General features: G+C 50.3%; 1 protein-coding gene across 1 annotated transcript in view; it reads right to left on the minus strand.

Annotated features, from left to right (window-relative positions):
* Positions 1–449: 449 nt before the first annotated feature.
* PPFIBP2 (PPFIB scaffold protein 2) overlaps positions 450–18,012 on the minus strand; it is a 153,131-nt gene continuing 135,568 nt past the window's right edge. The window contains exons 21-29 of the mRNA XM_024757007.1: positions 11,407–11,557; positions 11,016–11,124; positions 10,719–10,807; positions 10,284–10,406; positions 8,954–9,079; positions 8,039–8,227; positions 6,880–7,056; positions 4,657–4,722; positions 450–3,510 (exon numbers count right to left, since the gene is read on the minus strand). Coding sequence (XP_024612775.1) covers positions 3,442–3,510; positions 4,657–4,722; positions 6,880–7,056; positions 8,039–8,227; positions 8,954–9,079; positions 10,284–10,406; positions 10,719–10,807; positions 11,016–11,124; positions 11,407–11,557 — 1,099 coding nt within the window. The 3' untranslated portion in view covers positions 450–3,441. The remainder of the gene's footprint in view (positions 3,511–4,656; positions 4,723–6,879; positions 7,057–8,038; positions 8,228–8,953; positions 9,080–10,283; positions 10,407–10,718; positions 10,808–11,015; positions 11,125–11,406; positions 11,558–18,012) is intronic.

The raw sequence follows: 18,012 nt of genomic DNA on the forward strand, positions 1-18,012 counted from the left end.
CTCTGGTGGGCAGGACTGTGTCTAGCAGTAGTGAGCCCAGAGGCAGCTGTGGGCTCTTTAGGCAGCCTGTCTGCTGATGGGTGAGGCTGTGTCCCCACCTAGTTAGTTTGGCCTGAGGCATCCCAGGCATTGTCACCAGTAGGCTGTTGGGCAGGGCCTGTCTTGGAGCTAATGAGCCAAGATGGCAGCTGCCAACATCAACCATGTTCACTCTCCTGAGTGCTCCCCAGTATGGCTGCCACCAGTGTCTGTCCCCAGGGTGAACCGCCCCCACCCCCTAGGAGACCCTTCTAGACCAGCAGGTAGGTCTGGCCCAAGCTCTTATCAAATTACTTTTGCTGTGTGTCCCTGTGCATGTGAGATTTGGCCTGTGCCCTTTGAGTGGAGTCTCTGTTTCCCCCGGTCCTATGGGGCTCCTGAAACTAAGCCCCACTGGCCTTCAAAAACAATTGCTCTGGTGGGGCTCATCTTCCCTGTGCTGGACCCCTGGGCTTGGGAGCCTGATGGGCTCAGAGCTCTTGCTCCTGTGGGAGAATCTCTGTAATATAATTATTCTCTGGTTTGCAGGTTGCCCACCTCAGCAGGGGTGGGGGGGTGTAAATGGGAGTTGATTATGTTGCAAGCCCACCCTTCCTACCTGTTTTGTTGTGGTTAGTCTTTAGCTGTGGAAGATCCTTTCTGGTAGGTTCCAGTCTTTTTCATTGATGGGTTTTCTGCAGACAGTTGTGATTTTGGGGTGCTCCCGAGAGGAGGTGAGCTCTGGGTCTTTTTATTCTTCCATCTTGGCTGCTCTCCCCCCCTGCTCTTGATTTTATATAATTCTGATAATGAACCAGAAATATCTGTGGGGATTTTGTTCTCCAAGGTACAGATGTGGAAACTGAGGCTTAGAGATGAAATTACTATCCCCAGGTCATTCAGCCATTAGGTGGCAGGGCTGGGCTTCAAACCTGAGTTTAACTCCAAGGTGTTCCCGTTTTGCAAAAACTGGCAGACTAGCAGCACTGCTTGAACTTGGTGTCACGGGGTCTCTTACGCACGTGTATGTGCGTCGGAGGGTGGGGCAAAGGGCTACAGGAGAGAGAGGAACATGGCTTGAGAGAATTCTGTGAAGTACAGCTCTGCAGTGCCCATGGGGTGGCCTAACACAGGACGTCTCTCAGATGGACGGGGGGAGGCAGCAGCAGCTTAGCCTTCGTCTGTCCACCTGTTGAGCTCATCCTTAGTGAGTTTCCTACTCAGAGGAAGACACAATGCTGGGCACTGCACATCGAAGGTCCTACCCTCAGATGTTTTTCTTAAATACCAGTCACAACCATGTTTGTCCCCTGCTTTAAACCTCTCACTGCTTTCACTAGTCCATATCCGGATACCCTGGGTCCCCAAGATAAATTTCAGGAGCCTGGCTTACAAATCCTTGCTCGATCTGGCTCCAGCTGACCTCACCTGATTCTTCCTTCCTTGGGCCTCCCACTCTGACCCCATTCTCTGGCCCACTGGTTCTCAGCTAGAGGTGATTTTGTCGGGAGACATTTTTGGTTGTCCCAACTAGAGGGGTGCTATTGGCATCTAGAGGGTAGAGGGAGAGGCCAAGGATGCTGCTAAACATCCAAGAGCACACAGGACAGCCCCGAGCACAATGACTTACCCAACCCCAAATGACAGCAGTGCAGAGGTCAGGAAATTCTGCTCTCATCATACTGACCTCGGGTACTTCCTTGGATGTGCAGGGTTGTTTCAGGTCCCTCTGCCTGGAGTGCCTTTCCCCTCTGGCATACTTGAGGAAGCTGATTCATCTTTCAAAATTCAAGTAGCACCTCTCCTTGGAGACTTTTCAGTCCTTGTCCCCAGCCCTCCATTAAAAATGACAGTTTGCTCTTTGGGGCTGTAGGCACTTCTATTGGAGCATCTGTATCGTTCAGCACACTCTTGTCTGAAACAGATCTGTACTCCCACAGTGGACCATCCCCACCCTCAGGCAAGGACCTTGACATTCATGCCTGTAGCCCCAGTGCTCCTCAGCCCAGAATGGGAGGTACTCAACCTGCACATATGAGGGAATGAGCGGATGGAGAACTTAGCATCATGGATCTCCTGGGCCATCAGAGGGCTAGGACTGGGTCTTACTCCTGTCTGTACGGGAACCCATCCATAGCAGGTGCTCAGTGAGGTTGTGTTGAGGATAGGTGTGGAAGGGGAGAAAGATGACACCTTACTTCAAGGTGAGCCAGGAAGTGCTCGGGCCCAAGGTCAGCACCGTGGGACAGAGAGAGACCTCCAACCCTAACAAACACCAGCGAAGGCTTCCTGAGAGAGGCTGGGGCTGTTCTGGACCTCAGCAGGCAGGATTCAGCTTCGTGACAGAGACTAGGAGAAAAGCACATTCCACGGGGAGGGAAAGGCAGGAGCACAGGCTAGAGCGTGGAAGGCCGAAGCTTCAGCTCAGGCTTTTGAACACTAATCTGTGGTAGTTGTGGAACTGAGTTCTTAGCAGGGAACAGGATGAAACAGTGCTCTGGGAAGGTCCCTCTGGGGATGGGGTGGAGAACACCTGGAGGGGACTAACTGGAAAGGAAGGGTGAGGGACCAATAGGAGACCCACCATGGAAATTAGAGATGAGGCCAGAGCTAGAGCCGCCACAGGGAGGAAGAAGGGCCATCGCTAAGGGGGAAGGCTGGTTGGGTGGGGATTGTGTGGCCGGTACGTGTGCAGGTACCTCTCCCTGAGGTAGGGCATACCTGAGATGTGTTGCGGTGGAAATGTTGATTTGGGTGCCTGAGGGCCTTCCTCGGGGTGGCTGGGAGAGGGGGTTGCCGTTTGATCAGACAGTTGCCTCTGAGGCTGAGAAGGGAAAGGTTTCGAAGACGCCTGTGCTCAGGTGCTGGGAGGCCCCACAGCCCTGAGACACCGGGTGGCTTGAGGACAGAGGGAAGGGAGTCCGTTACTCCTTCCCTGCTGTCACTCCAGCCAGATTCCTGGAAAAGGAAATAGAATACGCGTTTCTGTATGGAAGCAGCCCAGGAGGGGGCTTCCTACCATTTCGCCCTGCTCAGAACATTCAGAATTATTTTTCCAGCAAAGCTTTTATGACTCACAGCTCTTCCCCTTGGGTGTAGGAACCCCCAGCTGTCACCAGGGATGGCGTGAGTCATTGAGTCTGTGCTGGCATCTCATCACCCTCCCCACAAAAGTGGTCTGCAGTCCACGTATAAAAGTACAAAAGGTATAAAAGCTGTGACGAAGAGCACAGCACAGTTGAAGACATGTGGGCCACCTCCTGGACATCTGTTCCACAGCCCCGCTTTGTCCCGTCAGCACCCATGTTGGAGATGCCCTGCAGCCCAGCCTGGGCTCCACGGGTGGCCATGGGCCAGCTTCCCATCGAAGCAGACTCAGGCCATCAGACGTGCCTCTCTAGGCTGCCAGCGATAAGACAGTCATCACCAGTCCTCAGAGCTGGGAGCAGCCAGGCGGGAGTCGGTCAGCAGCTGGTCCTGGCTGAGCATGGTCTGAAAGGACACGGCCGAAGGCACTGTTCAATGGCGTTTTGGTCAAGGCTGCCCTGCGGCCACGATGTGGGAAGCAGCGGGGCACTGGGTGTGGCCCTGACTCCAGCGCCCTGTAAGTTCATGGTGTCCCAGGCACCCCACGTGTTGGCTCAGAATAGACAACACTGTCAACAATAAATTGCTCCTACCTTTAGAAGTAAAGTTGCTATTTCAAGGCCACCAAAGGCCTATAGAAGTGATAAGCACAAGGCTGGGTGAACATTTCAGTGTGAGCCAAGAAAAAAACAAATTGAAAAACAGTGATCTTGTTTGGATTCGGGGAGACCCGCCCCCTCCTTGACCATCGTGCCCTGGGATACAGCCTTCATAACCTGCCTCAGCAAATCAGCAAAGGCCCCAACGGGCTGGACGCTGCAGCCGGTGGGCGCAGTGCTGGGGCTGTCTAGGAACTGTGAGGCCCTGGAAGGCACAGGGCCTCAACAATGTAAATCTTTTTTGTGACTGGCCTTTTACCACCAGCTCCGGGCTGCCTAGCAGCCTTGCAAGGAGGATATTAGCCCTGCTTGACAGATAGGGGAGCCAGGGCTCGGAGAGAGAGTGACTTGCCCGAGGTCCCAGACAGGGACCAGGTCAGCCTCCCTCCAGAGTGCCTCCTCTCCCCTGGTCCAAGCTGCTTCATATGGTATGGCTTGTCCCCACTGGACATGCCAGGACGTGCTCACGTGCCTGGTGTCCATGAAGCCAGAGGCATGATAGGAAATATATGTCTCATGGATGGAGAGAGCAGAGCAGTGGCCACCAAGCCAGGGGCGAGGCCTGGGCTTTGGGCTGAAGAGGCAGGTGACCCAGAGCTGCTGAGCATCTTGGATTCCTCACCAGCCTTGGGCCTGGGAAGAGGGCCTGAGACCTAGCACACCTTAGCTGGTTTCAGCTCAAGGCTGGCAGCAGGCCAACAGAGAAGGCCTCTGGGCTGCTTTCCGTCTCGGCTGGTTCAGGCTCCAGCCCCCGGCCCCATCTGCTCTCCGCCAGCAGAGGCCCTGACGCCACAGGCTCTGGAGTAGGCCCGGGGGCTGCCCAGCACCACCCCCAAACTCCCGGGGCCTCCCCAGCACCTGTCCTACTGTGGAGAGAGGGTCAGAGTCCTACCGTGAGGCGGTGAATGTCTTGGGAGAGGAGCCCTATCTGCATCAGGGTGCCTTCCGAAGGTGCCATCTGTAAAACGGGCAGCAGCCTGGTCAGCACATGTGGACTGAGCTCGTGATTCGCAGAGGTGGCATGCAAGTCCTATCCTGCGCAGGCGTGCTCCGCAGGCGAGCGGGCAAGGAGTGGGCCAGGCCCTGAGGAGTGACGGGTGGAGCACATGCTGCTTCTGTCCCTGGGGGAAAGGCAGAGCCTCCAGTGTCCCACACCATCACACACACACTCTTTGTCCCCACCCCGGCGCCAGCACTAAGGGGACACAGGAGCAGGGCACAGACGGGCCCTGTCAGAGCGACCCTTTAGCACAGGTTCAGTGCTCCAGCTACTTCCAGGAGCAGAGAGGGGCAGGGATGAAGGCCGTCAGGGTGCTGGACACACTGAAAATTTCTGGCACCAGCAGGACCCCAGACACTGATGCCCCAGTATAGGCACAGCTAGGCATCCTCAGGGAGCCAGGGCGTCCTCACTCCTAGGGGCCTGCCTCCTCTCCTTCTCAGGTAAATGCTGGCCTGCTCCTTCTTCCCCAAACCTATTTGGACATTGTAGATTTGCCCTTTGAGGGCATCGAGTATAATCCATCATTTTATAGGTAGGAAAACTGGGGCCCACAAAGTGATACAGGCCTTGCTCGAGGCTGCACAGAGAACTAGTGACATAACAATTCCATGCAGGGTTTGCAAGCAGGCACATGCGGAGATTCTCCCACCAGGACACGATAAGAAACAAGGGACAAAGCCCGCCCTGACTGTGGCTCTAAACTGCAGTGTCCAGGTATCAGCCCCGGGGAGCACCTGTCATTCAGTGGTTCCGGCCATGCCAGCTGGCAAGCCTGTGCCCTTATCTCTTGCTGGCTGGACTTCAGGGGAGGCCAGGAGGCCATGGCCTGAGACTCATGGTAGCTTAAGAAGCAAATCTTCACATCGCCTCCATCTGGGACAGAATCAGTGTTCAGATTGGGGTCATGAGGCCCTGCCCCATCCGCCAGACAGTTATGGTGCTGCCGTCGTGCTTCTGCAGACGAGGCCCGGGGACCCAGTAGAGCCAAAAGCTGCACTGGGACTAACTGGGATCTCATGAGCAGGAGCCCAGACTGGCAGGTGTGTCCCTCCCCCTGTCCTTGGCCAGGCCAGGCCCGTCTGGAAGACCCATTATCAGTTAGTCAGCCTCTAAATCAGGAGGACAGGTCTGTTCCAGCTCTGCCAACACAGACCAGCCCCCACGGGGTTACGGGCCCAGCACGGTCAGTCACAGCGGAGCGGCACAACACGTGAAAGGACAGAGGGCCTTTCCAGCAATGCCACCTGGTCTCGCCACGCCCCCTTCACTAGGTGGCCCATCCCGCTGGAATGGAAACCGACTTCGGGGTCTGCACGACAGATGTGACCTCCAGTCAGGACGTGAGACACGAAGTGCCTCCCAGCTTCACACCGGCCAGTGGAGCCCGAAGCAACACCACAGACCTCCAAAGGATGGGGGTCCCTCCTTGCTCCAGCCCCCTCAACCCAGGACACCCACAAATCCTGACCCAGCTCAGCAGCGCTGGCTCTCGAACTGCACGATGAGCAGCATTCCATCTCTAGCTGCGCCCAACTCACTTCCCTTGACAAGATTAAAGATGCTGTGCAGTTTGCTTTCTACATAAATATAGGTTTTATTACCAGAAAGAAGCAACCGCCTCCAAAGGAAGGCGCAACAGTTCCACTGTCACTGGGGCAGAAGTCCCTGCTGCTGTCCCTTCAGCCTCAGTCAAAACTGTGGTCACAGGCCTAAGGCGCTTGGGATTGCCCTCAACGGGGGCACAGCCGAGGGGCCTGAGAGCTCAGCCTCGGGATTGTCCGTGGTCTCTGGACCTGTGTCCAAGCTCAGGTATTGCCACTGGTGCTGAAGGTGGACATTCAGACTTACTGAAAACCTACAAGCATCTTTATGTCTTTCCTCCTGAGTCCCCAAGGCTGGCCCCTTAGCAAAGATGCAGCTCCATACCTGGCCACCCTCAGGCTTTGGAGCAAGACTGGCCCACGGGTACACAATGGCTGGAAAGTTTTCTGCAAGTCATGCACATACACAGGGGGTGAGGTGCAGTTACATAGTGACACACACGGAGTTACTGTGAGCTCTCAGGACGCACAGACAGTACAGGTGACAAAGGCATCAGCTAATCTGTCCCACCTGGCCCAGTCCATCCAGTTCAGGGGCATCGAGGGGGCTGAGGCCCTGGTAGCCCATACAGACCCTGTGACTGTCACCGACACCGTTGCTGGGCTCCACTGGGCAAATGTAGTCTGTCGATTCATCGAACTTCTTTTTTCTTATGTTTCCAAAATGTGAAAATCCCAGTTTCCTTGGCTAAAACACAGCAGATACAAGACTATGAGAAAGAGATGATCAAGCTAGCGTGCGGCTAGTACTGACAATACATTTTAGAACAGGCCGACGAGGAGAGGAATAAGGCAAACCGCTTCTAGAAAAACTCTTAACAAAATAGAGCTCCTGTAAGCAATTGCCCTTCTGGGGAAAAGCCAACAGATAAATCATCGTGAGCAAGTAGAGCTGCTCCTCCAAGACGCCGTGCCTGAAACTCCTGCCCTGCTGCCCCACTAGTGATGTTCACATTCCCCGGAGGGAACTGGGGATTCCCAGAGGCTGCCACAGTCTGTACAGAGGCTGAGCTCAGAGGACTTGGTGTCACACATGGAGCACCCCCTGCCTTCTGTTCACAGCACCTTGGGAAGCCACACGGACAGCCCTAGGGGGCCCTTCCTCCCTGCTCCAGCTTTGTCCTGAGTTGGCAGGACAGCTCAGGCAGGTGTAACGGGCTTTGTGGGATTCAGAGCCCCAGTGAGCGGCGCTGGTGCTTGGATGACCTCGGGACCTCTGGATGGCTGTGTGCTGGCCACCTCCACAGCACAAGGTGGCCACGGCTGGCTACCCACAGGGACACTCCTTATGTTGGCAAGACAGCTTAGACCAGGACCCCACGTGGCATGTGGAATGCAGATGGGTCTGACCAAAGGGAACCCACACCCGGGAGCTTGTCTGCTTTGCACAGCGGGTCAAGGCAGTGTTGGGAGAGAGGACCCCACGCTGCCTGTATGTCATTTCTGTGTAAAGAAACCTGCGCACCCTTGGACTCAAGAGTGGCCGGGAACTAGGCTAACAGAAGTAACAAAATCAAACCGAAGGTAGAAACCAAGGCAGAAGCCAAGAGAGCCTCCTTGTCCAGGCAGCCCACTTGGGTTTGGCTCCAGGCACTGGGTCAGCTGCTACCCAACTCAAGGGCCAGAAGGCAGGCCCCTGTGGCCACCCCAGAAAGGGCCTGGCGACTCACCCGGACTTTGGCTGTGGTGGTCAGCGGCGTGTAAGCAGGTAAAGTCATTTTCTCTCGCTTCTCCTGCTCAGCCTCAGGGCCAATCAAGGCATTGAATTTGGTGGTCAGGTGACGCCTGAGGAGTGTCTTTTGTGGGGGGATATTGAGAAGCATGGCCAGCGTGTCCCCAGTGAAGCGCGGCTCCAGGATCTAAGAAGAAACCACAGACGAGCCACCCAGTGGCGACCACCGGTGGCTCTAGGTGATGACACTGAGAAACAGGCCCCCAGGAGCCCGGGTGGCCCCAGGGCAGGGGCTGAGGCTCATCCACTTGTCCTGTGTCCCCCTCCCCTCTGTCTCCCTGGCCCAGGGCCTGGCTCTGTGACCTACCAGCAGAGAGCTGTGCCCTCTGAGATAAGGCTGTCTCCCAGGGTCTGTCTGGAGGACAGCTGAGCCACCCCTCCCTCCTTTCCCTGCTGGCTTTGTCTCCCAGGGTCTATCTGGAGGACAGCTGAGCCACCCCTTCCTCCTTTCCCTGCTGGCTTTGCCACTTGACAGGTAAGTGCTGATGCAGATCGTATCATGACAAGCAGGAGGGTCCATTTTGGTGGCCTCCCCCTCCCTCCCAAGCCCTGTGTTCCTCCAGCAGCAGCTGGAGCTGCCTGGTTAACAGGCAGTTCTCATGCAGCCCCTTTTTCCCGGACTCCTCTGGGTCTGTGGCTCGGGAAGTCTTTCCAGAAGCCATCTTGTTTGCATGCAATCTATTGATTCTCAGCCACAAACGATCAGATTCTACTTTGAGACTCAACTTACGCAAGGGGTTCAGGTGAAGTATCAACACTTCTTACCGGGATGCCTGTCTAGCCCTTAAGACATCAGTTTCTGAATACCCCAGGTGTCACCGAGGCAGGTGGACCAGCCCAAAGAGCCACTCACAATGAGACCTCCGTGGACACCACTGCCACGCAGGTTGGGCGCATATTCCGCCAGGTCCACGGACCGCAGCCATTCCATCACCCTGTGGTTGGACCACTGCACAACTTCCGACGGAGAAAGGTCACTCTGTGAGAGAGAGGAGGAGAGTGGAGAAGTTAGGCCTACAGGTCCTACCAGGGTCCTCTGTGGGGCCAGTCCCTGTGAGTCAGCCGGCCCCGAACGCCTTGCCGAAGACAATCCTTACGCCTACAGACCCAGGCCTCCAGGCCAGCTGCCTGAGAGCCCTCCCAGTTTCCAAGAAATAAAGCTCTCATTGAACTTGCACTTCCACACTGAGATATCTGATTCCAGAATCCCATTACTCCCTGACTCTGGTTACTTTGGGACTAACACATGAGAGCACGGAGTTATTCATTCAGTGATTCAACAGAACTTTAAAGAGGACTGTCAGTTACGAGCTGAGTGTTTTATAGAATCGGGATCTCACTGGTGTGGCCAAATGTTTTGGGAGAACACATGTTAAGATACTTACACCCGGGTACCCTCAAGTGGCACCTGGGTCTTCAAAATGCCCAGCCGTGTGCCTAACATATAGAAGGTTCAAAATGTGTTTGTGCAACAGGGAGAAAAGAGGGGACGGAGAGTAGAGAGATGAATTTTTAATCCCCTGGAAAGCTGAGTTGCTCTTACAGCAGGGTTAGTCTTGGCTCCCATGAACATAGGAGACGGGGCGTGGCTGACAATCCCGTAGCTTTGTGGCCCACCCCGAACTCCGAGGTTCCTGAGACATTATCAGGGAATTCCCCAGGATTTGGGTGGCTGTGTTTACCTCCACCATTTCTTCTCTAGCAAAACCTGATCATGGATTCCCTGTGCGCCTGGGCCTGGAGGTCAGTTAATTTTCTACCAACGAGTGGGGAGATCTTTTCTGAAATGTCTGGTTACTTATGGGTTCCTCTTCTTCTCTCCTCTGCCTACTCTGACACCGTCTTTCCATTTTGTCTCGCCCTTCCCTCCCCTTTGCTCCATTTCCTCATCTCCTTTAATCACTATGATGGCTTTGAAAGACTTGCTGCTACTGCCCTCCAGCCCATAGCATATGTCTCCCAAAAGGAGGGAGGAGTCGGAGGGCTAGTGGCTGCTGTGGGACGCAGAGTTCAGGCCACAGGTGTGTTGGGACACCATGAAGCCCTAGTAAAGGGAAGAATCCGCAGCACCATGGGCCAAAATGCAGCCACTTTCTGGCCATGGCATTCTGGTTTTCTCACACCCGATCTTACAGGTGTCCCGGCTCAGGGCTACCTGGACAGATACAGTGTCCTGCCCTCACCTCGTTAGCTGGCCGCCGGTGCAGGCAGTGAGGGTTGAACTTGTTGACATGCAGCACGTGAATGGCACATTTGATGCTGAGATGATGTAGTTGGCTGGTGACTTTTAGGAAAAGTAGATCATCCTGGAAAAGTAAAGTTTTGGTTGATGAACCAGAGCTTCCAAAGTGACAAACACCCACCGAGGCTCCTTCCCAGACCATACACAGACAAGTGGTCTGCTACACGTCAGGAATGCACGTGGACACGTAACAGCTTTCCTTGGAGCGATGGTTCGTACTCTGCTAATTGGGACCTCTTATGTGACAAACGACACTGTTTTAGACCCGAGGGATATGAGGGAGGTGTGGAATCCAGTTTAAATACCGCCATGGGGACACCTGAGTTGAGTTGGGTGTTCACAGGGACAACTGAAACACTGGAGGAAGGATCCTCACCACAGTTAGGTACTGCAGCATTCGCCCGTCGACTCTGGATTCGTGAAACTGGTCTTTGTACTGGGGTAAGCCAATATCATCAAGCCAACCTACAGAAACAGGGAAGTGAAATTTGTGAAAATGAGAGACTGTGGATGCCAAAAAAAAAAAAAAAAAAGCACATTATCATTCTGAGTTCCAGCTATATTTCCCCTAAGGTTTAGTAATCCGTCTGCCTGTCCCAAGGACACAGCTGTCTTTGAGGCACACATTCCCCGGGGGCTGCCAGAAACATCACACACATATGCCTGTCCTTACGTGTCACCCAGATGTGGTCCAGTAGTGCAGACTTCTCCTGCTTGGCGGTGATAGCTTTCACTGCTAAAATCAGCTTTTTCCTATGAAGAGGCTGCTTAATTCCCAGCTCCTGAAAGTGAAAGATGAAGACAGATGTGAAATCTCGGCGGGCAGCCTGGCCCTCAGAGGATGCTGTGTCTCGCTGGAGGTACTCCACCTGGGTGGAGCATGGAAGCAGACCTCTGCCCAGCGCCCTGGGATCAACCTGAAGTGACAGAGAGAATCTCGCCCTCCTTTGTCAACTCTCCTGTGGGTGGGCGTGGGTGGGCAGTGGAGGAGTGGGGGGCCTCACTTCCCTGTGCGCTGGTTTGGGGAGAGATGGGAGCCTCCTAGCCCAGGGCTCAGCCCTTACCTTTTCCATGTCCTGAGGGGTAGCTGTCAGTAACGTGTGGCCAGAAGTCACCCACTGCCTGGCAAAGATCACGTACTGAGCCAGGCCAAAGTCCTCCAGCCATGCACACACACGCTCTGTGCTCCACTGGGCGAAGGGGCCGTTGGCATCGCTGGGAAGCAGGAAACAGCACGACCCAGTTATCGGGAGAGCCTGGGCTCCAGCTGAACATAACAGCGCCTCACAAAAAGGGACTAGGTTTAAACAAAAACCCCCATCGTGGGATCCAGTTGAACAAAGTCCCACTACAATGCACTCATCGGAGGTAGACTCTAGAGTTTCCCGGGATAACCCCTGGTCTGAATCTCAAGTCTGCAGCTGCCGGGAGCTTGGGGCAGTTATATGCTCCTCAGGAAGCTGTGCTCACGTGTGCTATCAGTCCACATGCACGCGAGCCAAAGCCCATTTGGATGAAGATCCACACCTGAATCATGTTTTACACAGGGCTTAATACCGTTTTCAGGAAAATGCTTAGAAAACTAGGAAAAGCGTATCTAACATAAAGGAAATAAAAACAGAAAACCTTCCTCCAATCAACAACAGTTAATGCCTTATTTACTAATGAAACACTAGGGGCATTCACATTAAAGTTAATAAAAGACAGTATTTTTTATCACATTAGTAACACTAGTCTGAGAGTTGCAGCAAATATAAGAGACAAAAATAAAAATATAGCTATTAGAAAGGTAGAAATAAAAGAAAGCCATTCTTTTCAAATGATATGATTGCCCACCTAGAAAACCCAAGAGAACTCAGGAAGGTGGCTGGTTATAAATACACACTCCTAATGTTTATGACATGCACAAATCAACAATTTTCTATATACCATCAATGCACAGATACTAACGTTTTTGTTCAAATAATCCACTCACAGCAACCAAAATTATGAAATGTCTAGGATCTGTCTTTATAAGGAATGTGTGGGTCCTGTGTAACCATGTGTGGGGATGGGGGGAGGTGGCAACTATGACACACAACTAAGCAGCATAAAAAAAGACATGAATAAATGAAGAGCTACATCATGTTCCTAGACAGGAAGCCTGGGTATTACAAAGCCATCAGTTCTTAAAGACATCAATTTCATTTAAAGTGTAAAGGTAATGGTACACTCAAAATCCCAGTTGACTCTTGGGGGCAGGGGAGGCATGCAGGTCGACAAAGCAACTTTATATTCTTTTTTTTTTTTTTTTCCCGGTACGCGGGCCTCTCACTGTTGTGGCCTCTCCCATTGCGGAGCACAGGCTCCGGACGCGCAGGCTCAGCGGCCATGGCTCACGGGCCCAGGCGCTCCGCGGCACGTGGGATCTTCCCGGACCGGGGCACGAACCCGTGTCCCCTGCATCGGCAGGCGGACTCTCAACCACTGCGCCACCAGGGAAGCCCTATATTCATTTGTTTAAAGGAGGATTCATGGAATATAGAAGACTAGCTATTCTAAAAGATTCCTTCCAAGAAAGTATTCCTAAAATGGTTTAAAAAAAATTTTTTTTAATGCCTAGATGAGGCATCAAAAATTTTCTTAAAGTGAGGGTGGGTGTTCCTTAAAGGGCCAGGATGACCATAAAGCACCATTCTAGAACAAGTGCTGGAGATGATGTGTACCTTAGAGCAGGTGCTGGTCACTCAGCCTGGAGCCTGGGTTTTAATGAATCACGAATAGGTGCAGATCCAGGTTTCGTGAAAACTGGAACTTATAAAATTTGGGGGCCCCGCTAAGAAAAGTACACAGTTTGAATATGGAATTAGGAACAAAATGACTATTTAGAATAAGAAAACAAATCACAAAAAATTACAAATCTAATCAAACTGAAAAAGATCATGAAATCCAAAAAAATAATATTTTTATTAATTAACTCCTAGAAATACCTCTATAGTACTTTACCTTCACGTTTGGGGTGCATATTCTTTGCTTTATCATATGTCAACAACTCTATAACAGATGTCCCTCTGTATCTGCCAGGGGATTAGTTCCGGGATCCCCGTAGACACCAAAATCCAGGGATGCTCAAGTCCCTTATATAAAACGGCATACTCCACTCAGCCCTCTGTATTTGCGGGTTCCACATCCACGGATTCAACCAGTGGAAATCCGATCTGTAGTTGTTTGAATGAGTGGATGGGGTGGGGCTGTATTTTCTGTGAGAAGCTTTCCATCTTTCTTCTAGCATGACTGACCAATATTCTTTTGTTATTTTGATAGTTTTTTTAAGTTTTAGCTTCACAACTTATAAATGGTATTGTCAAATACATTTTTAGAATCATCAAATTTAGGAAAACCTCTATCAATTGTCTTTTAGATGCGAGCTGTAAAATTCCACAGCGTTCAAGTTTTTTAGTGCTAATCTTAAATATTCTATTCTTTGAATTGATAACATTTACTTAATGTCCTCGTGGCTGTTGCATATTAGGCAACATCATCTTGGTCAATGTCAGTATATCATGTAAAATCAGGAAGAAATTTTCATCTTTTGCCAATGTGTTCATATAATTCACTTTATATGAACAACACTCTAGGAACCTATTTACTATTTTTGTTTGGAATTTATCTGTTGCTCTCAGTGAATTATTGCTTTTGGTTTGATCTGGGATTTTTAAAAAAATTATCAGAATAGTTTCTCAATTTCAATGCTCATTTTATCACCTTTATTTCATATCCTATTAGTTTTCAATTTCATTTATTTTCTGGTTTCTGGGAATTGGAAAGAAACAAATGTTCTATGTGTCAGAGGGATATTTCAGTTCTGAGGGGAAATAAAGTGTTTTTGAGACTGTAATTTGAAAGCCTCTGTCCTGTAGACCTTTTCATAACACCCTAGAGCTCTGATGCTCCTCTACCCTCGATCGTCTTCCCATTTCCCCCTTTGTGAGTGGTCTCTGCTCTCCTAAGCCTGTGCTGCTCCTACAGTAGCAGACCCAGCTTCCCTAACTCCTGGGGTTCTGTCAGTGCCAGGGTCTCCCATACTCTTGTCCAGGGCCACAGCTGAACATGCTATTAAGTAATTTAGAGATGACAGAGAAAGTACCTTTCATATACAGCCAAACCACTTGTTTTATTGACATGTTCCAAAACATCCTTCCAAATGGCAGTTAAAATGATGTGAGATTTATCAGATAGGCCATTCCCATGGTAGACGGAGAACACGGTACACTTACAACTGTATGTATATATTTCATTAGTAAGTGCATTTCTGAAAAGAGAGGATTTCTGTTTTGACTAAGCATCTGAGAGAACCGAATCTCCTGCTGAGGATTTGGCAAATCTGATGATTGGAAAGAATTTCCACAGACTGGCTTCTGGTTTTGCAAATTGCAAATGTTCTTTCTTTTTCCACTACCCCATACTTCTGAAACCAAATGCCAGAGGACAAGTTCATTTTGGTACAAGATCTCTGACTTTGCATCTTTGTATCAGTCATGCTGGGCACACTGGCACATTGGAAGCCATTTTTATAGTAGGACAGCTAATTAACTAAACCTAAGTAAACCAGACATGAAGTGACTGCAAACCACATAAGCATAATCCCATTAAACCCAAACTAAATGGATCCCCAACTCAACCTCCCCAATGCCCATGGGTATTCCAGCATCGTCTGATATCAGGTAAAGTGTAGACCAAGTAAAGAGTCAGCAGTCTTAAAACTGTTTAAAATATCTTACTTATGAAAATATTTCAAAACACACGGCCTTGTCAATACATCGGTTGGACCCTCTCTGGACCATGGAAGGGGTCTAGGCAAGTAACTGACCTTGAAGCTTAAGCTTCCTTACATTCATGATAAACCTGACACTGACAGTGAATATGGGAGAAAGGCAGTAAAATGGGGCCTGAAGCAGGGAAGCAGTCTGATAAGAGACCCCTCATAAGCTAGAGTCCCTAAGGGCAATACACTGTAGACAAACTCAGAAAACCCCTCCACAAGGATGGGATCCGGCCATGTGGCTTTCAAGACTTAAACATTACACTCTGCTTTCTCTTGGGGGGAAAAAACCTCTCTCACCACACACCAAAATAAATCCCCAAATAGATAACTTGTAAAGTTTTTAAAAATCACTTCTTTAAACTCAGTTTAAAACCAGTTTTTTAAACAGTCAGCAAAAAATTTTAAAACAAAATAATGAAAGAAATCACAAAGGAAAAGTTGATGAACTTCATTATACACAAACCTGAAAATTTCATATATCAAAGTAAAATTCTGCAACAAACCTAAAAAATAATTTGTTACAACTTTTAGATGTGGCTTAGTATCTTAATATGTAGAGAACAGATAGAAATCTATAAGATATTAAATAAAAGATATTAATAACAATAAAAATGGGCAAAAATGCACACAGTTCACAAAAGAAGAAATAAGATAACAAACATGTAAACTAAATAATAAAAATGTAATTTTTGGAGGTCTATAAAACTAGAACTTTAAACAAAAGCTGCAATAACAATGCTGACAAGGCTGTAGGTGCAACAAGCACTCACTGTACAGCAGTGCCGACTAGAACGTGAATCGGCAAAATGGGGAAAAAATTAAAAAATTTACTCTTATAACCTGAGAGAGAGTTCTTCCTGTGAAATGTCATTATCAAGTGTTATATTAAAAAACAACTGTTTCACTGGAAAAAACGGATTGGGGCTGGAGATTTTCAGTAACAACAGACTTCCTATAGGAATGTTGGTGACAAAATTTTTTTAAGGCTATACCTAAATATCTACAAACTATAAATACCAGAGGACATTAGCATATAATTAGATCACATTTCTGTTTAAGAGTAATAAAAACCTTTCCTTCCCACCGGCAAACTCATTTTTGTTACCGTAAGCAGAGTGGTGATAAGCATACAGTCTCATCAGGCCTTCATTCCCATTCTCCTTGTCATCCATTGCTACTGTTTACAAAGCACACAGACACCCAAACAAAGCAACCCTGTGGCTGAACCGCAGTTTCGCCTTCGGCAGAGAAGGTTCCCTACACTGGTTGCCCCATACCAAAGGGACTCGTAAGATGGTGGATGGGCCCTAAGGAAAAATACCTGAGGGTCTTAGAAAAGTTTTACACCCTGACCAGCGATTCCCCCTTCAAGAATCATTCCTAGGGCTTCTCTGGTGGCGCAGTGGTTGGGAGTCCGCCTGCCGATGCAGGGGACACGGGTTTGTGCCCCGGTCCGGGAAGATCCCACATGCCGCGGAGCGCCTAGGCCTCTGAGCCACGGCCGCTGAGCCTGCGCTTCCGGAGCCTGTGCTCCACAACGGGAGAGGCCACAACAGTGAGAGGCCCGCGTACCGCAAAAAAAAAAAAGAATCATTCCTAAAGAAAAGCCAGAAGTGGAACAAAAATCCATCACTCAAGCTCTGGTGGCTTTATTTTTTCATCTCAGAACCATCAGAAACACTCACGCCTAAGATCAGAAGATTGCCAAGTAGATTAGAATTCTCTTTTCATGGACTACATGGATATGCTTCCTTTGGCTCATTTTCTAATGTCTCTGAGTTGGTCTCTGCCTTCTCAGACCATGTGCGTAGATCCTCTAGCCTCTAAAAGCTAACGTTTACTGAGCATTTTTTGTGACTAGAAGCGTAAACATCACTCCACGACCCTGGGGGAGCAGAACCGGGAGGCTACGCATCCTCAGGTTTCTCTGTAAGGCACCTGGAGGATGGATCTGGGGACGCTCACCAAAGGTCCTGAGTGTGTACGTGAGCGCGCCTGGCCAAGCCTAGGGACCTGAGGGGGGCTGAGTGGGGAAGCAGGGTGCATCCGTGTGTGCTCCCTTCTTTGGCGGGGGTCAGGTCTGTGAACAACATGTTGCACCAGGGAAGCATTCTTCCCCCTTCATTGGGGTCTAGACTGTATGGTTTCTAGAATTAACGTGAGTCGTGCACATCTGACTCAGTAATTACCTGCACTTGGCACTGGTATATGGCGATCTCAGGGGGATGAAATTTAAGAGGGTTAAATCTTACTCTTCACTGGTTAGATTTAAAATGTCACAGTCCAATCCTGAGGAAGGCCCCCAGAAGCCTGACCTTGGCTGAGTAACTCAGACTTCAGGAGATATTCCGCTGGAGACAATGTATTGTGGGGATTATCACCCTGAGTAGAGGGTGCAGAAGAGGGTTTCCCTAAGACGCAGGAGTAAAGATTCACTTGGGCAAGTCGGAAGGGAGGCACTCTTCTCAGAGCAGGGAGATCTGAGGAAGGGGGGTAAAGCTGGTGACTGGAGGCGGTCCACCAGGGCGACCTCTGGGAAAGTTTCATTACTGATGCTTTTTCATTAGGGCGTGATGGGAACAGTCATGCAAAACTTCCCATTTTGATCCCTTTACAACTCCCTCCAGTTAAGCCTTCAGGAAGGTGTGGTACAGTGTGTCATGAGGGATAAGGGCAGACTGGCACCCCGGCACCCTTCTGTAGAGGTCTGTGTGGAAGGAGAGGACCCCGCCCCAGAGGCAGGTGCCGCTCTCTCCCCAGTCTCCCAGGGGAAGGTGACGCTTGAACGGCAGACAGCTGATACCAGGGTTAGATGTGCAGGAGCTCACATAATCCTCACAAGAACTTTCACAAATACTTGTTTTTG

The sequence above is a fragment of the Neophocaena asiaeorientalis genome, unplaced genomic scaffold (assembly GCF_003031525.2).
Source record: "Neophocaena asiaeorientalis asiaeorientalis breed wild unplaced genomic scaffold, Neophocaena_asiaeorientalis_V1.1 scaffold504, whole genome shotgun sequence".
NCBI lineage: Eukaryota > Metazoa > Chordata > Mammalia > Artiodactyla > Phocoenidae > Neophocaena > Neophocaena asiaeorientalis.